General features: G+C 41.0%; 2 protein-coding genes across 2 annotated transcripts in view; one reads left to right on the top strand and one right to left on the bottom strand.

Moving 5' to 3' along the window:
* EZR (ezrin) overlaps positions 1-9,469 on the top strand; it is a 36,342-nt gene extending 26,873 nt beyond the window's left edge. Inside the window, exons 7-13 of the mRNA XM_083856997.1 lie at positions 1,045-1,141; positions 4,155-4,318; positions 5,217-5,347; positions 6,023-6,183; positions 6,452-6,544; positions 7,447-7,698; positions 8,035-9,469. Coding sequence (XP_083713123.1) covers positions 1,045-1,141; positions 4,155-4,318; positions 5,217-5,347; positions 6,023-6,183; positions 6,452-6,544; positions 7,447-7,698; positions 8,035-8,199 — 1,063 coding nt within the window. The 3' untranslated portion in view covers positions 8,200-9,469. The remainder of the gene's footprint in view (positions 1-1,044; positions 1,142-4,154; positions 4,319-5,216; positions 5,348-6,022; positions 6,184-6,451; positions 6,545-7,446; positions 7,699-8,034) is intronic.
* A 163-nt stretch (positions 9,470-9,632) lies between these two features.
* The window catches only part of SYTL3 (synaptotagmin like 3), a 32,093-nt gene continuing 19,087 nt past the window's right edge, over positions 9,633-22,638 (bottom strand). The window contains exons 9-16 of the mRNA XM_083856996.1: positions 22,014-22,157; positions 19,081-19,259; positions 16,812-16,914; positions 14,426-14,593; positions 14,160-14,259; positions 12,783-12,891; positions 11,782-11,987; positions 9,633-10,696 (exon numbers count right to left, since the gene is read on the bottom strand). Coding sequence (XP_083713122.1) covers positions 10,566-10,696; positions 11,782-11,987; positions 12,783-12,891; positions 14,160-14,259; positions 14,426-14,593; positions 16,812-16,914; positions 19,081-19,259; positions 22,014-22,157 — 1,140 coding nt within the window. The 3' untranslated portion in view covers positions 9,633-10,565. The remainder of the gene's footprint in view (positions 10,697-11,781; positions 11,988-12,782; positions 12,892-14,159; positions 14,260-14,425; positions 14,594-16,811; positions 16,915-19,080; positions 19,260-22,013; positions 22,158-22,638) is intronic.

Here is a 22,638-nt window from a genome sequence, read left to right on the forward strand (position 1 = left end):
CAGACCTGGACTCCACAGCAGTGAGGAAGAGCTGGGAGTCTGATTCTTGCCCTTTGCTTCATAGGGGAGCTTTTCAATAGTGGGGAGCCACGTGGCACAGCTCATGGCATGACTAGTGAATAAAGTTCTGCTTGGTGACTCATGGGATGGGCTGAAAGAGCAGTTTGTATGGAAGGAAAGAACAGGGCCCTTTGTTACTAACCTTGCCTGTAATCTAGGGGAGGAGATATCTGAAGGGAGGGTGTTAGGAGGATGGAGCCAGGCTCCTCTCAGTGGTGCTGAGCAATAGGACGAGGGGCAAGGAGCAGACACTGATGCACGTGAAGTTCCACCTGAATGTGAGGAAGAACTTCAGTGTGCAGGTGACAGGCACTGGAACAGATTGCCCAGAGAGGCTGTGGAGCCTCCCTTACTGGAGATATTCAGGATGCAATCCTGTGCCATGTGCTCTGGGGTGACCCTACTTGAGCAGGGAGGTTGGACCACATGACCACTGCGGTCCCTTCCAACCTGACCCATTCGGTGAAACAAAAGAAAATAAATCTCCCACCAATGGTGCCTGCCTAGCACTTCAGAGTGAAGGCAGCATGGAGGTGGCTGGGTTAGCTGTAACACAGCAGAGTAGGTTTGCCTGTGGGTGCTGTAAGGTGTGAGGGAACAGCTCAGTCACTTTGGCTAATGCCTCCCATGATGTGTGAGAGGCCTGTGCAGGGCAGCACTGCACATAAAGTCTGCATCTGTGGGTTTTGGGGCCAGAGTTAAAATAAACTTAAAAGCAGCTGAGCATGTGGCTTCAGCAGAGACCATCCCTTTTACATAGCCAAAGGTCAGTAGGTGGCTGATGAAAATGAGAAGAGACTCAGTAAGATAGGTTACTGGGCTTCTTTTCCTACTCCCTGAGGTATTCTGGTTCAATTACTGTCTTCTCTCTGCTGGGAGAGCTTTGCGAAGCATTGCATTCCACCAAGGGAATGTGTGTTGGAAGCAAATGGGGGAAAAATGTTTATTGCATCATTTCTTAAAACAAGTTTTTCTTCTTTCCAGACTAACCCCGAAGATAGGATTCCCCTGGAGTGAAATCAGAAACATCTCTTTCAATGATAAGAAGTTTGTTATAAAGCCTATTGACAAGAAGGCACCAGTAAGTAGATCTAGAAGGGACTCCTGGATACTGCAGATGAACAACTGATACTGTTTCATCTCAAAATAAAGTCATCTTGGGAGAGGAGAAAGACACGGATATTCTAGATGCAAAACAAGCATTTATATTTAGAGTGTATTTAGACCTGCTGGTTTTTTCTGTGCAGCATAAATGAAGGGTTGATAGTGATAACTAATGTGGAAAAAGATAAGGATTTTACCACTGCAGAGTCTTTTTTTTTTTTTTTTTTTTTTTTTTTTTTTTTCAGCAAACTAGGTAACTTCATACTCAGATTTTAGATTCTTTGCCAATTCTGCACGTGGAAGCTGATAGATAAATTTTATTTTTGTTTTTTTCATTTAAAAAATCAAACATTAAAAAATATTCATTAAAAAAATTACAGAAGTAGTTCAAATACTGCTGCAAAACCACGTGGATATATATGGTTTCCCATCCATCACTGCTCACTTCCACAGTACTGACAGAGTAAAATTGGCATTCATTGACTTTCTTGAACACCAAGGTAAATCTCAGGGATATGACTTCAATGGAGAACTGAAATGTAGCTGCCTGTGAATACTTAAAAGTATGTTTTCAGAGTTATTTTAGTGAGGAATTAGAAACTTACTTTGACCTGTTGAAAGCATAAGGTGGAATAACTGGTATAGGTGGATGTCAGTCTGTCAATCTTGTGAAATTATTGGAGTAATGGAGAAAGACCTCCTCTGCTCTTCCCCCACCCCAGTACTTGGCCTTGGTGGGTAAGTACAGCCCAGAGAAACAATAGGCAGGCTTTGGCAAAGGATGATGGCTTATAAATATCTCTAACAGAAAAAGATTATCCCAGTAATTCAAAGGATACTAATGCACTGTGTGCTGCAGGGTTTCTTCTTTCCCCCAGATTAAGAACCTGGAGGAAGAGGAACTGTTTTCTGTGATGCTGTTAGTGAAAACCAACAAAACTCCCCAGAGACAGAAAGCTGGTCTGTCAGGCATGCTTTTCTCAGTGGAAGGGCCTCTTGCATGTGTTGTGCATAATTACAAAACACGGATCATAGTTTGCTGCCCACTCTCCAAAAGAGTAAATGTGAGCTTGAAATGGAAGGCTTGCAAAAGGCTGGTACAGAAAGGCGTTAGCATTGAAAACCTCAGTTATGTTTCCTCCTTCTCTGTCAATTGTTATTTTCCCTCTGGCTGGTGGTATGTTTAAAGCTGTGCCTAAAAGAAGAATTGACCTGGGCGCTATTTTTGAGTGTTCAGGAAGTTTTCCGGGTCTTTTTGTATGCTTGAGTCTCCTTTTAAAAAGGTAGGCATTACAACTACAGCAAAATACTCAATTCACCCAAGTTGCGGGTTGGAAGTTTTCTTTTAATTTGAAGGATTCTACACGCCTGTGTTTAAATTGACAGTAACATAAAGGGTAGAGCTCTGTGACACCTTGCCCAGGATAAGCTTTTTAATGTTTTGGCTTTGTCTGCCCTTATACTCCAAGATCTTCTGCACATTACGTTTAAAATATCGAGGTGCAATTCTCCCAGTTGTGTGAGAGCTGGAGTAAGCTGGGGATGAGGAAAGAAAGGGATTCTTTTATATTTGTATTTGAATGTTGTGTCCCTTGATTATGGCCTTAAATGACAAACGCAAACACTATCCATACCCTCAGGATTTACTTCCATGTAAGTGAGCTTTGCCTCAGCACAGAACCTGTTCATCACAATGTGCACAAACTGTTTTTATAATTACTTGTCAGAAGTAGGAGGTTGGATGAGCAGCTTACTGTCACAATTACCAGGATCAGAGCTGTGCACCTTGGAATGGCTCTGGCAGGATTTAGTGGGAGAGCACAATACACTGCCCTGACTGCTCTTCTGCAGCCAGTGTGTGCATTAGGGAAATGCATTGGAGAAAATCAGTCTTCGCCAGCATATTCATCTTAATACCACTTAGGGAGCTTTTAATTGCTTAGTGTGACTTCTAGTTTTCCCAGAGATAGCCACAGTTGTGCTTCTGAGGTCAGGCAATTAAAAACAGGATCACTGCTTCCATTCCTGGTTCCACCTCTTGCTAACAGTGAAGTAATCCATAGGAGAGCAGTTCCAAGGAATGGGCACTGGTTTATGGTGGTAATGTGGCAGCTTGCAGGCTATCCATGTCGTACACAGAAAAAGCACAAGGATGTTTATCCACTGTGTGAGTTTAGACTGTGTTGTAAATGTGTATGCTTGTGGACTGAGAAAAATCATCAGGGAGGTAATGGACTTGGGCCCTCCGTATCACTTCCATAGCTGGTTTTCTTCTAGAAGAGCCAGACTGGTTTATTATTTCTCTAAAAGTCTGATTATAAGACAGATAATAAGAAATTTGGGAATGTCCTTTCTACTGAAGCAGAAATTTTAGAATATCTTGTGGTTTGTTACTGTCTGCAACCTTATATTCCAAATAAACCATGTGGTTTGTGGTTAAAAAATTGGTTTTCATTTGACCCTCTTGTAACAGCCTAGGTCAACCTGACTAGGAAATGCCATGGAATGGGAAAGAATTATATTGAAAGGCATTTTTTTCTGAAAAAACGCGTGGGACCTTGAATGTTGATTCAGACAGATCAAGAAATTTTACAAAGTTACATTTGTAGTTTGTGCTTTGTCTTTCAGTCACAAAACTGCACACTGAAAAACTACTCAATACTAGAGGTCTGTGTGTTGCTCAGACCTGCCAACCCAGAACTTCTACAACATCTAACAATCCCCATTTAAATGAGTCTTCATCAATCTGAGATTTTCTTTAAAAGACACTTTTTCTAGAAGAGTCAATTATATGTAGACTTTAAATGGAGAATATAAATCACAATAGTTTTGGCTTCAGATGATATTTGCAGTCCCTGCTGGTGTTTAAATGGCCTTGCATGTATGTCTGGATTAGAATTGAACTTAGTGGCAAGATTTTCTGTCTGCAGTTAGCTGGGAGAAGAGAAAGAGTGTTTGGAAAAAAACTGACTGTGGTGTCTCTCTCCTAGGACTTTGTGTTTTATGCTCCTCGGCTGAGGATTAACAAGAGGATCCTGCAGCTCTGCATGGGCAACCATGAGCTGTACATGCGGCGCAGGAAGCCCGACACCATTGAGGTGCAGCAGATGAAAGCCCAGGCCCGGGAGGAGAAGCACCAGAAACAACTGGAAAGGTGGGCTTGGATACAGGCAGCTGATGTGGCATGGCAGAAATCAATGACACCAAAGTGCTAGGGCTCAGCAAGCAGCTGGGCAGGGGTCAGTAATGTGGGCAAGGCTCTGAGCCATGCCAGGCTCAGGAGGAGCACGTGTGGCCCTGGAGCTCTGGAAAATGGGCTTGGGGTGTCCTGAAGTGGGACTGTTACTCTTCCTGCTTGGCCCTGGTGCCCTCAAAGTCAGCTGTCCTGGCTGCAGGCTCCAGAGCTGTACAAGTATAGGCACATCAGGCTCTGGTTTGGTGGTATGCACCTGGAGAAAGGTTTTCCTGACTCTTGAGTACCTGATATATGTGCTGCACCATGGATGGCTGGGACTAAGGGGAAGCCTTCACAGGGACCACACGTGTACACTGTAGAGACAAAAGGCACTGGGAGATCTCTTACAGGCAAGGAAAAAGGAGTGGTAATTCTACCACTGGCTGCAGGTTGCTTATGATTTGAGAAATCTTGCTGCTTTTTCTCCTGGAGTTGTGGATTGTTCGTCTCCATTCCCTCAGTACTGTTGTTTTCACACCTCCTTGACTTTCCATATGGCAGAAGTAACAAAGTTACGCCTCCTCTGCCTTGCAGTACAAGTCCTGTTTTTCCTCTCTAGCAGTGTCTAGCAGCTATTTGGTATTCTGAATTTCTGTGGCAACCAACAAAAATACAAATGCTTTTATGAAATGGGGTATCTAAAACTGAGCAAAAATTCTGAAGAGATGAAGGAATGGCCTATTTCTGTCTTCTGGCTCCTGTTTCGTGGCAGCCACTTTCCCATTGAACTGTCTGGAGAGATTCCCAGCCAGCTTTCTTGTCTGGCAGTAGCTTGGGTCTGAAAATGAGCTTCCAACTTGAAATGTGTTTCTAACAGGAAACAACTAGAAGATGAAAAGAGGAGGAGAGAGACAATTGAGAGGGAGAAAGAGCAAATGCTGAGGGAGAAGGAGGAGCTGCTGGTGAGGCTACAAGAGTATGAAGTGAAGACTCAGAAAGCAGAGAAAGGTAAAGTACTTGTCCTGGCTGACCAGACCATGTATTGTGCTCCATAGAGGGGTTGTAGGGTTGCTGCCCATGCCTTGCCTAAATCTGGTGACACTGGGATCGCTTGGCAAGACTTACTAATGTCTGCCTATACAGCTAAATGTACAAATGTGCATCCAAAGTATGAAAGTAGCATAAAATCTGCAGATTTTGTTTGGGAACCAAAGGGCGGGAACTCTGTTTTGCCCTGTTGCCAGGAGGATTTAAGTAGCACAGCCTCTTCCAGCAGTGAGCAAGAGTTCAGCTCTCAAGTACTTTTTACTAACTCCTAACAGAAAAAGTACTTTGGGAACAAATCTTTCCAGTGAAATAGAAGCTTCTGTTTCAATGCACAGAAGAACACACTGGAGACAGCAACATCTGGTCTGTGCAGCAAACTGTCAATTAAGGAGTCATGTCAATGTTACAGACTTCAGTGCAAACACCTTGCAGAAAATTTAATTACAGTGTGCATCTGACTGCTTCTGAATCCAGTTACTTGGTGTATTATGCAAATAATTACTTTGAGGAGCACAGGGAAGGGAGTATTGCCAGCTGGAGTAAAGTTCTGTCATGATTTCTGCAGTTACCTAAGAGACTGAAGTTCCTTAGCTTTGACCAGACTCGTGGAGTAACCACATTGATCTGTCTTTGCAGAGCTGTCAGATCAGATCCAAAGAGCCATTCAGCTGGAGGAGGAGAGGAAGCGGGCCCAGGAGGAGGCAGAACGCCTGGAAGCTGACCGTTTGGCAGCTCTGCAGGCCAAGGAAGAGCTGGAGAGACAAACTATGGACCAGATAAAGAGCCAGGAACAGCTGGTAAGACCCTTATTTTGAGAACAAGATACACAGGCATGTTACTGTGCCCTTGAGGAAGGCAAAGCCATCATGTCCAGGGAAAAACATAGTGCAGTGAAGTACTGGACCATCATTGTGGCACTGGTTTCTATAATAAGCAATCTAATTTTTATTTCTTAGTTTTCAGTCTCTGTTAGAGTTAACAGTATTTTTTTCTTGTGCTTGTTTTTTTGGCTGCATTGGTGTTTTTTCTAAGAGTCCTTATAATTCCCATTTTATTATTCAACAGGCTACAGAGCTTGCAGAGTATACAGCCAAAATAGCACTTCTTGAAGAGGCAAGGAAGCGTAAAGAGAGTGAGGTTGAAGAGTGGCAAATCAGAGTGAGTATCTGCTTTCCAAGTTGCTCCAAAGTTCTCTGCTTAAGCAGAGCATACTGTGGTGCTTAGCCTGGTGTGACTTCTCAAACACGTGGAGGCAAACATCTGCACAGCAATGAAGACCAAACTTGTGATGAATGTGCAATACATCTGCAAAAACACCTTTGTTCCAATAACCCTTCAGTCAAAAGTCAGAATGAAGGCCTGTATAAAACCTAAAAATGTGATTGTCTTGGAGCCTTGGAGAGGAAGGTGCACATGAATAAATGATGCATGTAATCCATGATACAATGTCTGAAAACATTACATCAGTCAAGAGAAGATGCTGCAAAGCAGCCGCACTGCAGGTATCTGTTTTGAGAAGCGTGTGCTGTTGTCAGTTGCTTCCTGGTACCTGGATCAGGAGAGTTTAATAAACTGCTGCACTAAAATCAAAGACAAACCACACAAGGCTGAGAGTGCTGGTGCTCCCAGTGCGCTGTAAGACACATGAGAGAGCAGAACCACTGCAGTAGCAGTGCCTCATGTGTAATTGCACTAAAAATGCCAAATTAGATTCCCAAATTGTTACTCTGTGGAACCTGCATGTCTTCAGCCTGCAGCTCTTCAAATGGAGAACAGAATGATGATAACTGTAGCTTGCCATAGAACTTTTTCCTGGGCTATTTTATTGGAAGAATATTGTTTTTCAGACCCCTGCACATTACACAGTGGCTGATGATGATAACATCTCTAGCAAAAAAAAATAATTCTCTAAAAATAGTGCACCATCCGCTGCAGACGTTTAATTCTCTCTTGCTTTTCGTAGTAGATTGAAAAAACTAGGAAGATAAGCATTTAAGAGTTCATTAAGCTGATTTAAAGCAAGAAATGCATTTAAAATATTTTTCACTCTTTTCCCAAAGGCCAGGGAAGCACAGGAGGATCTGGTAAAAACCAAGGAGGAGTTACACCTGGTAATGACTGCTCCACCTCCACCACCACCCCCTGTCTATGAGCCAGTGAACTACCACGTCCACGACACCTTGCAAGACGAGGGCTCGGAGTACTCTGCCTACAGCGCCGAGTTCTCCAGCGAGGGCATCAAGAACGACCGCAACGAGGAGAAGCGCATCACCGAGGCCGAGAAGAACGCACGAGTGCAGAGCCAGCTGAGGGTAAGGCACTGCTGGGGGAGGCAGAGGAAGTGAAACTATCAGTCCTGACAACAGGTCTTCTAACCACTTGGTTAGACACACAAAGCACAACAGTTTCTCTTTGCTTACAATTCCTATAGGAAGTTTGAAATAAGGTAGGGTAGATAAAGATTACTCTCATTGCTCAAGCTTTGAGATTGTTTAAATTATCCATAATGGTTTTGTAAAGCCCAGGTTGTATCCATGTCACTGCTCTGTCCAGGCATTAACAACTGTCAGCTCTCCCTAAAGAACACAACTGCCAGGAGCTGGGAGCTTCTCACATATAACCTGTATTTATTGTTCTTTGCATTGCAGGCACTGACAGATGACCTGGCCCAGGCTCTAGTTGAGAACAAGAGGACCCAAAACGACATCATCCACTCGGAGAACATGCGCCAGGGACGGGACAAGTACAAGACGCTGCGGCAGATCCGGCAAGGCAACACCAAGCAGAGAATCGATGAGTTTGAGGCAATGTAAAGATGCTTGTAAGAAGACAGGACTGTGGGAAAGGCAGATCTTAATGCTGTGTTCTTGTTTTGGGGTTTTTGTTGTATTGGTTTTTTGGTTTGTTTTTATTTTCCCTGAGGAGGGGTCACTGTATGACACTTAATGTTCTCTAAACCCAGAGGTGTTTGAATTTCCCCTTTATTCTGAACCTTCTGTGAAAATTGGTATAGTTTAAAACTTATTGTACCACAGATCCTGGTAACTTGCTCATGCCTTTGCTTAGTGCCAAAAGGCCTTATGTCACATCTCTCTTTAAGCAAGACAAGTTTTAACAGGCCATGCTTCTATTTAAAGATACGTGTCCTGTGCAGGTGCTGGATTCAGCCTGGTGTAAAAGAGAAGCATCTGTGGGTGAATTTTGTGCCATATTTCTTTGTATTATTAGTGACAGTGTAAAGTGTAGCACCTGAGAAGACAGGTTGTGTAACTCAGGATTTGCAAGCACCTGTATGTGTGTTGTACATCCACACGCACGTGCTTGTAGATCTGTCTTTTCCTTGGCCCACGTTCCCCCTCCCCTGCCTACCCCCACCCCCCAAAAAAGAACTGACAACACCTCAGAACTACTTTGTGTAGAAATTAGATATTTTCTAGTTGCTGTTCTCAACTGGAGAAATTGTGCAGTGATGGCTCAGAAATGGCATAGGGATACTGATACCCTCTTCATGTACCAAGTAGCAAATACTTCTGGAATCTAAGACACCACTGTGTTTGCATTCCAGCTTCATTATTGATCAGCTATAGTGTAGTATTTATATATATATAAAATATGCAATATGTGAATTGCAGTACTAGTTAAAGGGAAATAGTTTTGCTCTGTATATTTTGTTACTTTTCAGATTTAATAAGACTTGCATCTGTAAAAATGCCTAAACAAGACTGTAGTCTGATACAGTGCAGCTGATTATTTACTATAAAGCATTATTTGTAAAGATCATTTTTTTACTTAATGAAAACTGTTATGTACACATGATCCAATATATACAATTTTACTGCACCTATTTTTCTAACAAATTTTCTAATTTTTTTAAATGTTTGATTTAAAGTTTCAGACTCCAAAGATGAAGGGACTGCTTGTTTATTTCACAGTTGTATTCTCTCTAGTAGAGAGCATTTCTGTGACCATCCTTCCCCCACTCTCCCCTTTTTTCCCCTGAAAATCTGTTAGAAAGTGAGATACAGTACGTTGCCACCTCTTCCATTTACAATATCTATGCTGCGTTATACTTGAGTTGAATCTTGTGTGGGTTGGTTTTTTTTTATTTGCAGCAGCAATCATCTAAATAAAAGATCTGCAAAGTAACAAAGGCGATAGAGTGAAGTGTTTCTTCTGTGAGGTGTATTTTGAAGAAGTTGTGCTACTGCTCTTTTTAGTTAGCTTATGAGTCCCTGTGGCTTTTAAGGATTTGAGATTTAAAGCCACACTGACCTAGAAAGGAAGAAGGGAGAATACTTGCAGTAAAAGTCTAACACAGCAGCACTAGTTACAGTTGTACACACATAAGTTTCTGCTGACTGTAAAGCTACATCCAAGGCAAGGCAAACTGGCAGAGGAATTTGGCTCTAAGCTTGTCCACATGAAGAAATTATAAACTTAGCTAAACTTTTGTCATGTTCTGTACACCCTACGGGTCAGAGTTGTTAATTCTGTCTTACAGTGACAGCTGATAAGAAGGAACTTGTTACATCCACCCTTATTCCGTTGGCTGTAGTCCCAACCTGCTACTGCCAGGGGATTTCTACATTTAACTTTGTAAGCACCATGCTATAGCACACATTTGAGAGACATGGCCACAGGCCAAAGCGTTTTAGGGTCACATGAAATAAAGTGGCAGTGTAGATAATGCTGAAACACAGAGGCATTAGCATCACCCATTTGCAGCCAGCAAAAATAAGCTGCTTTTGAATTCTGTGGCTAAAACGTCAATCTAAGAGTGAAATAATGTAACTTTCTTGTTGTAACGGTTTATTTTCTCTGAATTCAGCCTAGTTGTGATTTAAATTAAATAGTAACAGTTCCACTAGGCCTGGACATTGAAAGCTGCACATTGTCTAGCTCCTGTTGCTTTGTCAGCATAATGCATCTCAAACCGAGGCTGTCACTCCTCAAGAAACAATATTATCCTTACACTCCAGCTAGAGACACAGGCTAAAGCCTTAACTTTTGAAGAAATAAAACATTCAGAATGTCACACACGTGCAAATACATAATTCTATTCCTCAAAAAACTGGAACAGTTGCTGTTGCAGTATATGTTTCTCAGACCTGAAGTGTAGATACCACTTCAGTTTAAAACATCAGACATGGGAAAGGAAAAGTTGTTGTGTGATAATCTCTCATGATTTAAAGTTTTCCTTATTTGAATGCAGTGCAAGTGTGAAGTCCATCCACATGTTTGTGTTGTGGAGCACTTCCTGCCATTGGAGCATTCCTTGAGAAGCAAGGTCCATAGAGCCAAAGAATTCCTCTGCAAGAAAGCAAAAGGAAAGCGATCAGAGTTGCTTTTCACTTGGCCTTACCCAACTTCTGGCCAACCCTTTCACCAACTTCTACAGTAATTTCAGCTGTTCTGTAGCTCCTAAGGCACTAATTACAAGAAATGGATTTATACTTTTGAAATATTATTTACATTCTGTTTAACTGGGATCACTCTCTGAAGGGTGCAACCTGCAGCAAAGAAAAAGTTTCTGGCTTTAAAAGCAGAACAGTAAGTGTGCATGCTCATAATAGCAGAATGGCACTAAGCCTCCTGCTTCAGTTCATTCCAGGCTTAAGACTTGGCTCACTTACAAGCAGATAGTCCCTGCTCTAGGAGAAAAGCAAATGCTGGTTAGGATAAGCAAAAAAAGTTCATGAGGAAGCCTGCACAACATTGAGTTACCACTAGTGATAATACTCCTGTAAACAGCTTGCTGATACTAAAACAACATTTGACCCTTTCCTCTCAAATACTGAAACCTACAGCAGTTAACTCACTGGGAGAACAAAACAGAAACAAGAAAGAAAGCTCATTCTGTTAGAGCAGAGCCCAAAACTTCAAACTTCCAACAGCCCCTTTGGAGCAAGTTTCACCTCCTGCATTTCATTGATTGGATTGATTTGCAGATATAAAATAATAAGCACAGACATAAGCAAGGTTGGAGTCTATGAGATGATTAGGTCTCCTGCTTCGTTTTGATAAGTTATTTAAAATAAGCCAATTCATAGAAAACAATTAAAGGAATAAGTTCTCCTTTAAAAATATGTAGAGCTCTGTGTGAGTTAGAGCCACAACATTCTGTGCTTGTCTTAGCATGGCTCTGACCTATAAAAATCACCATGCTAACAAATGGCTTTCCTGAAAATTTCCACTGACAACCTTGATCTTCTGCACCTGTATAAGTTCTTGCATGATCAGAGCGCAAGACTACAAGTTGCTTAGGACAGAGGCTGGGATTGCATGTGTAGGGACATGATAGCAGATAACAAATAGCACAGTGTAATTATTATTGTTTGGGATGTAAAATAAATGCACTTTTTTCCCAAACCACTTTCCAGTGATAAAGAGCTTACTTGCACCAAGCTTGGCTCCTCCTAGGAATTGATCACTTGAGCTGATAGTTGACTTGTGCCAGACAGTCAGGTGTAGACATGATTGCTGTAGCTGAGCTGGGGTCACACCATCAAAGACAAACAAGTGTTTCCACTGTGGACAGGCTGCTTTCCTCAGAACAGGAGACTTTTGCTTAATCTCTGCTTGGCCTGGAAGGATAAGACAACTTCCCCCCCACAAAAAAAGAATTCAGCAATGTTACTGGTTTCTCTACCAGAAAACAGAACAGTTTCAATAACCAAATAGCAAAAAAGTTCAGCCTTAGTGCAAGGTAGAACACGGTGCTCTAACGTTTATTTTGGGACCTGCACCTTTTCCTGCCAGCCTTTAGTGCAGATGCAAATAGGCTCTTGTAGTCTCCTTTGCCTCTGCTGTCACTAACTGCTGAAGGAGTCTGCTCCGTGTGCTGCTACCCAACAGTGCCCAAAAGCTGCCTTTCAGGAGGTGAAATGCTCACCCATTGCACCAAAGGTGGGTGCCACAACAGGTGAAATGGCTTTATGAGATGGAAGTTCATCCCAGTATCATCATTCCAGTGGCATCTGATGCCTGACAGCAAGGAAGTGAAACAATCCCACATACAAGCTACTCAGCACACTGAAGAAAAAATTGGTTCCTTCTCTTTAAGAATGTCAAGAATGAAGAGGATAAAAGTGAAACTGTGACAACACCTTTTTTCCTCCTCCTCTAAGAGCGCATACTTAAAGTAGTGAACTCTACATCTAATGACATAATTAAAATCTAACATTCAGGACCAGTAGGGCAGATGGGACCCATCACTACCCTGCAAACTGCTGCTGTTCTGCAGACACCCAAGTGTCACCATTACTAGCATGTCTGATTAAGAGTGTGGGCAATGCCACTTACCCATAGCAGTCTCCTGCTGGAAACATGTTAATTTGTACATTTGCATGGAGCACATGTGGCAGTCTCTATTTGAAGTGTTAAGTCTCAGACATACCTTTTAACAAAGGAGTTCAGCATTCCAGCAGATCTCTGCATGGGCAAGTTCTTGGCCCCAAATATCATAACCTGAAGCTGGCAGTTGAAAACTCCATGGTCTTTGTTTCCTGAAAAAGGAGCACTTATCATATGAAATGCCCAGTTAGTTCAGCTCATAGCTTAAGATGCTGCTAAAAGTAAGTAGGGGAATGCCTAAGTGGCACTACTGAGATAAGAAGTCATAAGGCTGGACTAGGAACATTTTAAAGATTTGAATGTTTGTACAGTGAATGATTCACACACAAAGCAAACCAAGCAGTGAGTAGCAGGCTGCTTTGTGATCCCTGTTCCAAAGACAAAGCTTTCTGTTGTGTTTGTGAAAAGCAAACACAGGGCAGTACACACAGAAGCATTTCTCTGGAACAGTCAGAAGCAGGGGAGAGAGCAAAACCCATTGTGTGGTACTGCTCTGCTCACAGCTCAAGGCACAGAGCCGAGACCCAAAACACAGGCATGCACAGGGAGGAAAAACAGAAGATGCAGAGTTGGTAACTCTGGGGTTATTTGGAAAAAAAAAAACAAACAAACAAACAAAAAAAAAACACACAACAACAACAACCACCATCCCACAGTTAATTAGAGCTTCCCATTGGTCTCTACCTGCTGCTGTGGTCCTCACACAGAGAGCACTACTAGAGCTCAGAATGTTGGTACACCTCACTAAGGTCTGGGAAGGTAAGGAAAAGGAGGTTTTCCTATCCCTCCCTCCCAAACTGTTTATTTCACTCCACCAGCAGGTGCTTGCTCTGACATACTACAGCAATGCTTAGTGTACCTTATGTTTTCATTACTAGAAACTGAATCCTGACTCTACATTTTGAACCTAACACCTTTTAAGTGAAAAAATCTCCCTAAGATGAGACCACTGGAGGAAGCCAAGGGTGCTGGTCCGGTATCCTTGCAGATACTTTCTTTTCAAATTTTCCCCAAATTGACAGTCTGCCTTGGACAGCAGAACTGCTGTTTCACCTCCAGAATAACCTCTACTGGTAACATCATGACAGGCAGAAGTTTGGAAAACAGCTGGATGCATCATACTGCTGCCATTATAATGTACAAATTTGTTGGCATTAAAAAGAACAAATATACAAAGCTTGAAAATATTTTGATTTTTAAATAATCTAAGATATATAACACCACAAAGCATCATTTGCTGTAGCTGTTAAAAAACCCATACAGGAATATTACACTGACACTTTGCCAGTCCTTCATTGATTCTATGATTCTTTTCTAGCCAAGGAATTCACAGAATCATAGAATCATTTATGGTGCAAAAGACCTCTAAGATCATTCAGAGCAACTGTTAAGCACTCATGTATGCCAAAACATTTTATACCTTCAAACTGGAAGCTTTGAGACTGGGCTGGTACTGACAGTCTTGCAGAGATGAGGAGTTCACCACAGTACTGGATAAGATCATCTTCAGGCTTCTCGAGCTGAAGGAAGGGACATACAGAAGTCTGCATTACTGCAATCATTCTCAGCTTATTTGTCTTTCCAACGGGCTGGATTGACAGCATTTTCCCCTCAATGATCTCACGAGGGAATCTTTTACAACATCTTTCTCTAAAGGTACAATTAAGCACAAAAACTTGGAGTCACCTTGGGTTTGAGCGGGTACCAGTCAAACTGCATAAAGTCCTCTTCAAAACTCCATGCTGCCAGGGGAATCACCACTTCCCCCAAAAACACCCTGTATTTGAGAGCTCCTGCATGCCACACAGAGATCTGAAGTTGCCGACTGCTCAGCTGGGAGTGTTCAATCTTGTACTAGAAAGACAAACAGCATTTACAGAGCAATGCACAGGATGAACACAGGCCCACGCTCATGAGCTGCCACATGCTCCCAGCCACAGCATGACCAAAGGCCTCTGCACGCAGACAGAACCATTGTCTGACTGTGCTTTGCAATCTGGAAAAAAAACCCAACTACTGATATATTATACATGCTGAATAATGCTCACTCAAATAGGAAGCAACATTCCAGGAATACCTTGACCTACCTTGCTAAAGTTTTTGATTATAAATTCAGAACTTTATATAAATCTTGAGCATCTTTGCTGGGGTTTTGGGGGTTGTTGGGTTGCTTTTGGAGTTTTATTTGGGGGGTTTTGGGGGTTGTGGTGGGTTTTTTTGGGAGGTTTTTGTGTGTGTGTGTGTGTGTGTGTGGTTTTTTGGGTTTCTTTTTTTTGGTTGTTGGTTTGCTTTTTTTGTTTGTTGGGGGTTTTTTGTGTTTTGTTTATATACATTTATAGTGTTATATATATATATATTTACATTCCCAGCAGATATGTGGCTGCTCTGGAAGCCAGTTCAAGAAGACACCTAATTATGGTTCTTAAATTCTCATTCTGGTCAGTGGACATCTACTTAATGCAGTCAGCAGGGGCAAAGAAGTAATTCAGCTGATGACTAATCAAAGCCTTGATCCACTCTCCAAACATAGTTAGAGCCCTCTGAGACATTGCTGGGTATCTGATACACCCCTGAGACTGGCAAACCCAGCCCACAGGTGACCTGCATGGAAAGCTGGAGGCAAAGGCACAGGCAAGGAAATCAGTACCCATATTTAGGCTGCTGAATCACAAGCTGGGTGTGGGCTCTGTGGCTGATCACCCTGAGTCACCCTGGGCTCCCACCCTGGGCTCCAGTGACTCCCAAGAGCTCTCACACATGCAGCTCCCTCCAAATGCAGTCAGCTTAACCTGCAGCTGAATCCCACCTAGCTGGATCTCAGTGTCTAGATGGAGTTCACCTGCAGTAGTGCTACACACTTTTGACCATTTTTGCTGCTCTGGATAAACTAATAATTAAGCTATTTTAAAATATCTCTAAGTAAACACCTCTAGAGTTTATACAGTCAGCTCAGGCATGGCTCTCACTCTCCTTTAATCACTTCTGCATGACTGGCACTGAAAAAGGACTATAAAATTAGGACCAGTGATTTGAACTTTTGGTCAGTTTTTTCTGCCAACTTAAACCCTATAGACAGGCTTTGGGCTGTATAAGAATTACATACATTACAAAAATTCTTGTATATTATTATCAAACTTTAACTACGGTCTTTACAAACATTTTGCTTGTTTCACTCACTATTGATTCTTGATGTTCATACACACCAAGAGTTGGAGGTAACACTGAAACTTTTGTGTAGTTCAAGAAGCAATGCAAGTTTGCCTCTTCACTAACATTGTGTCATATCTCTTCCAAGACAATGTATTACCAAAGAACTCATCATCTTATGTCCTACTGCAGCTTGCCAAAGCACGCACACACACAAAAAATGGTTTGCAGTATCTGAGTACAGAAGTGAAGCTGGGAAAGCTGAGAACAACCAAACTAATGCAGGCTCTCCTGGCTGACAGTACTCAGCTTCACAGTTAATGAAGTGCCTGTGAAGTAAGAATAATGACTCCTGTTTCCTATACACAATTCTAACAAGGATGCAAGAAGCAATACTGAAAGGCATTAAGGAGTTGAAATCATAACTACTCTTCTCTGCTGGGATTATTAATGCTTGAAATTAGACAGTACAAAGAAACAGCCTCGCATCAGTTGCAGAGGGAAAAGGAAGCAGACACAGAGATGGTGGATTTCAGTTTGCACACAGTTAACTGTAGAGAGACACTTCCAGTGGCACTGACCAAAGGGGTAGCACTTGAAAGGGATACTTGTGTGAAATTCCAACTCTTCTGCAATACACCCAGTTTCTGAATGTACAAGAAAAAGAGTCTATGGAAGACACTTTGCTTTTGCCACATGGTAAACCAGAACAACACTGGTATTCACTAAATGTACTTTCTTGGACAAAGGCAGACTTCTCTAATGGTTTGCAATTTACTGTTGCAGCTCCAAAAGCAACTCTCTCATTTAGACTGAAAAAACCATAATTTTTAAAATTATTATTTTCAGTGACTCTAAATTTGCCCCATCAGGTCAGTTGTACCATGGAAAAGCACACTTAGCAGCATGGAATTGCAAACCATACCTTCAAAGTCTCATCAAACTCTGGATCCACTGTGCTCTTTTTGACAGCTGTCTTCCTCTTACTCCGAGGAGATTTATCAGGAAGTAAATAAACCTTCACATACCTGGGAGATAAAGATACATGGAAAGTGATCAGAAGGAGCAGGGAGGACCAAATGAAAAAAACAATTAGATGAGAGGAGATTTTTCTTAATTCTTAAACAACTTTATTGACTTTGTATGGCCTCAAGCGATAAAATGGCAAAATATGATTTATATATTTTCTCAATAAAAGCAGATAGACTATAAGGATCCTTGTGTACCATTCAGCTAATGTGTTTCAATTCCACTGTACTTGGGAAGAGATTAGAATCTGAATAGGAATCCTGTTGTCATACTCCTGACTTCTGATAAAACACCTCCCTAAAGAAGTCACCTTGGCAGTTGTTGTGACAGCTTTATGATGAAAACAAACAGCATATTATGTGCTCAAAGAAAAAAAAAATAAACTCAATCAACTCTAGAATCACTGCTACTTGTGCCCCAACATACACAAAGAAAATCTCATCTTCACATCAAGTAAATAATACAGTATAACTCATAGATCTTACAAATGCTAATTATTCTAACAGCCACTAGAATGAAAATGAGAGATTGTCTAAAGGGCTCAAATTTGCCCTAACATTGATTCAAGAAAAACCAGCCAAAAAAAAATTCTGGAAGCTGAGTTGGACCAATATCAAGCACCAATGATTCATATTCAAAGTTTCTCAAGTGTAGGTCAAGTGAACACTAATACTTAGATACTCTGCTTAGTATCAGTTCAGTGGGCTGTACTTGTGTTATGGCTTCAAAACTAAAGAATTTCAGCAATAGAGAGTGCTTCCAGCTTGTCAGGGAAAGGAGTGGCTGTTTACATAATACAAAGCATTTTAAAACTGTACTTATACATATTTCAGATAATATGATTTAAATGATTTTAAAACAGCCTCTTGATTAACTTATTGGGTAAATAAAATCAGTTGTATCTCATATCATCAGTGCAGAACTTCGACATATTCCCTATTTCTTCCAAACTGATCCATAGGTAAAGCCACTTTTTAAAATGCACATATACTAGAAGACTTAGTTTCTTGTTCTATGAGCCCAGATCATTTTAATTAAAACACAGCCAGCCAGACTTCAAAACAGCAAATAAGCTAAATAATTAATCAGGTTTTAAACATCAGTTAAAAGCCTGCTTTTCAGCAAGCATGTCAAATAAGTGTGCTGTACTTTTTCAGTTGGCTCGGAAACCAAGAGAAATATATAAATATATACCCATAGAGAACATAATGTTTAATACATGGCAGTTCCCACATTGCCTTTCAGGCCTCCTGCAAGTGTTTGCCTGGCTTAATTACCAGGGACTTAGGAACCCTGACCCACTTGTGAAGTGCTCCCAAACAGCCCTTCTCCACAGGCTGCTCGTGCAGCGAGGCGCTGCTCATCACCAAGCTTGTCTTTATAAATATTCTCTGCAAGATCTGCACAAAATCCATCGTCCTTCTAAGTCAAGGTGACTGCAAGTCCAGGATTCCAATGTGGGCACTCAAATGCTCCAACACAGTGAGACAGCAGGGGCAAGAACAGGTAGTTAGGGATCCTACCTGGTGATTTTCTATCAGTGGTTACTGCATGGCCAGAGAGGACTCTTTACTGATAAACAGAGACATCACCAAGGCTTAATTATCCAACCAAAAATTTCCATGGCATATTTTATGCACAGAAATATTTACTTCTTCCTCCTACAACAGTACATTACTAAACAGCTTTAGATTTTAAAATACGTTGTAGCAGCTGAATTTTTTACTTTTATCACAGAAAATGGAAGCACTCAAGTAGTTTAGCAACTACCCAGTGACCCACAATGGGTCACAGCAGATGAATTAGAAACAGGACACCTCATGTTAACTAAAAACTAAAAGAAGTTTTAGTTCTTAAAGTTTAAGAACTAAACTGAACAGCTCTTCCTGGGGCCCAAAGGTACTCACCAGCAACACATACCCAACTGCCTGCTCACAGGCAGGGAAAGAGAATTCCTAAGAGAAAATAGTCATAATGGAATAAGAACTGGTATGAAATCTATTTGTCTTGCAGTGTGTATATCTGCAAAGCGTTGCTGTGCATGTTGGATGTTCTGAATGCGCCAGTATAGCATACATATATCAATCCATTTCACTCAGAACATGTATAAGTATTGTAAAAAACAGAATATTTTCCTTATATTTCTTCTTTACAGAAATACTTACGGGTTACACTTTTTCTTCTTCTCTTCTCCATAAGCCAGGTTCTTGCATCCCTTGATGCAAACTTCCAAGATGCAAGCTCTGAAGTTGTACTTTAAGGCAAACTCTATTTCTCCTGTGATGTTAGCCTTGCCAAAATTGCCAGACTCAGTGCATGTGCTGCTAAGACTATACAAACTCCCCTAAAAAAAAGACAAATGTCTGGTAAAAGCAGATTCAGATCAAACAGGACAAAACATTTATTTCACTCAATAGTCAGTATCTTTACAGACATCACTGTAAAGCTACTGCAAATCATGAAATTTAGGGTAATCTGCACAAAACATTCCATTGCTTCCATAACATCCCTGAAAATCAAGACTGTAATTGCAACTCTACTGCTTTGCCCTCTTCTCTTCAATAAACTTACTAGGCTGAGAAAAAGTTTTAAATAACTTCTGAATCTAGAAACTGTTTTTGTATAAAACAACTGCTGCAACTGCTATGTTGCTTCCCACGAGAAAAATGGGCTCAGTGTCTGAAAGGGAGTGAAAAAACCTTCTGAAATCTAAAAACATTAAGAAACCATTTAATTAGACTGCTTTTAACACACAGCTCATAGTAGGGTACACGACCAAGACATTTGGTTCTACCACGTATTAGAGGAAATACCAAAGTGGCCTGCACATCCAGTACATACTTTACAAGGTGTCCCAATTCTATATAAAAATTATGTACTCTGTATTGCAGACCATTCAGGAGAGACTAAAACATAAATACTTGCAGCTGTTGTATGTGGGTGAATACAACACAAAAGATGATGTTCCCTAATTCACCTCAGCTACTTTGTTCTCTCTTCATTTACTTCCACCTTTGGGGCAAAGATTTGGATGCTTTAGGTATGGTCCCATCCACACATATAATGAGCACTTATGTCTAGCATTTACAGAAGGGAGGACACTGCAAAGAAGGAAGAGATCAATCCTTTGTGTGGCCCTGCCCAGACATATAACTCTAGGGTGCTATCTTGCCTTCTCTGTAACAAATGATCAACTCAGAACAGTTTGATCTCCATTCATTCATAATTATATTCCTTAAGGTGAGCCCTAGGAACTTTTTACACAGCATTTGTCACGAAGGCACCACTGTTGTGATCAGTCTCTCAGCAACACTACCCTAGATTGCTAAGATATCTGTGTTGGATCACTCCTCCCCCTGAAAATAAACACCAACCCACACAGGACTGGTTGACCAAGGAGTTCTTGCACAACCCAGCAGCTACAAGTGCAAAGCAGTGTTTGCAAGATCATATCTCTCTTCTGTGGAGATGCTTTTCTTCCTTTGTACAGCATGCCAAATATTCAATTCACACCAGCGGATTTATTAGACTAAAGAGGCTATCTATTCTCTCTTTTAAGCTCTAGGCAACAGAACATGTGTCAAAAGAAGGGTTACAGTGCTACTGAGGAAGTCAAAAGAAGTGTAAGGACAGTTTTGACCTGGTGCTTGTTGCAAATAATCTTACTCCCTCCACAAGAAGTGTATCCGTGTAATCAATATAACTTGCAGCTTTGTTCAGCTCTGCACTTTCATTCACCAGACCAGAAAATGCTTATTTTCCACCAAAATCCTTTATGGCCATGGAATGCAAACAAAAAAGTTTTGTCCTAAGCTCATACGTCCTAAAACAGAGTTCCGTGAAAGTTGCTCACATTTATTCCACAGAACACCCTATTTATTTAGGAAGACTGGATAGGCGTTATAATTAATGATGTTTGGACTGAATATCACTACATACATCTCCCACCTGATCAGACATCCCATACATTCTATGTGGAAGTCACCACTTTTGGTTCAGTGAGCAGGGATTTGGCAATGACATAACATCTTGTACTTCTGCTGGCATGACTGGAAGCAATGCCACCTGATGTTCTGGAAGATACATTTTTTATGGAGTGGTCTTTAACATCCAACAAATACCCATAAATAGAAGTTTAATGGAATTTGACCCCCACCTTTATAAGACAGTAGAATATATTTCAGTTTTAAGCCTGAGCTTCCTATAGTCCAGCTCAAATGGTTGTCAATGGAATCACAAATGTAATACAAAACTGTTTTCCATTTGTCAGCTTAACACCTCAAACTCCACAGTGCAATGAACTATGAGAGAGCACCAAGGCCCCTGTGTGTGTTTGTGCTTCTCTGTCAAGTGAGCAGCCTGGTTTGATTTTGATCCCCTAAGTCATTTTATTTCCCTTCTTTACAAGATCAGTCATGAATTCTTTGGATACTTCACCTTGCTTAACCTCATCACTAATAGATAGAAATTAGCTCCCACAGTTAATCATAGAGGCTTTAAAGCATGTGCTGAATTCATTTATAACCAGCTTCCTTCTCTCTCATCTGCAGTATTCAAAATGCCATCCAACAGAGGATGATTCAATGTCATCCCCTAAGCCTGTGAACTGCTCCCCTGGCTTCCACCACTGTCAGTTTCCTCTTCATTCACTGGCATTCTGACATTTGAATTTCCAATGACATTTCCAATACCACAGTTCACACAGACTGACAAAACCCTTCTGGTAAATGAAGCTTGAAGAGAAAAAGCCAGGTACTAGGTGAGAAAGTACCACATTCATAATCCCAATCCTAATAATCAAATGGGAAGAATGTTAGCTGCATTTGCAAAATTCAGAAGAAGCTGCTCTATCAATTATTCATTATCAGTGGATGATATATCCATCAATTATCCATTATTAATTTGCCTTATGCTTCAAAAAGTTCACAGTGTTACTATGAGGACTGTGCCAAAGGCATCAGTCTTTCATCAGATACAAACTCAAAGGCAATTCTTCCTTCATTTTGTAATATAACCCAAAATACACGAACATTTTGCATGAGCTTTTGTATCTGTTCCCTTTAAACCCTTCTTCTGTGGTGTTTCACCTTTAACTTACATGCTTTCTGCCATCACAGAAAACTGCATCACTTGTGGGACTGGTTGTAATGTCCTCTTCCTCCTTCCAACTGCTTTTGCTCTGAGTTTCACTGTCATTTTGGGCCCCAGTGATGAGCTGTTGCAGACTGGGTGTACTTTTAATCTGTAAGAAATTCAGAGAGTAATTTTTTTTTCAATTTAAGAAAAATGTCCTGATTCAAGAATGCTATCAGAAGAAAATTCAGTAAATATCTACAACTGACTCTGATTAAGGTCATGCAGGTGGCACACCTTCAAAGATAATGTAGTCACTTAATTTAAATGCTGATTTATAACTCTCTCATCCCAGTTAGTGGTACCCTTATTATATTAATAGTTTTTTTAAATCAGCATACCAGCAGCTAATCTAAGGGTCACAACCATAGCAATTACTAAGAGCAGTCTACTAATAACACACCAAAAGTAGCAATATACTAATAGAAGTCTTTATTAGGCCTTAACAAAACAGTAATTTTGGAAGAAAATACAATCTTGCCTCCAGGAAATTAAAAACTGTATTTGGCAATATGCAGGACACATGGCCATATTTACCTATACAAGAATGAATGTAACTTGAAAGAGATTTGAAAAAAGAAACAGACTGA

Source organism: Zosterops lateralis (assembly GCF_965231275.1).
Source record: "Zosterops lateralis genome assembly, chromosome: 3".
In the NCBI taxonomy this organism is placed as follows: domain Eukaryota; kingdom Metazoa; phylum Chordata; class Aves; order Passeriformes; family Zosteropidae; genus Zosterops; species Zosterops lateralis.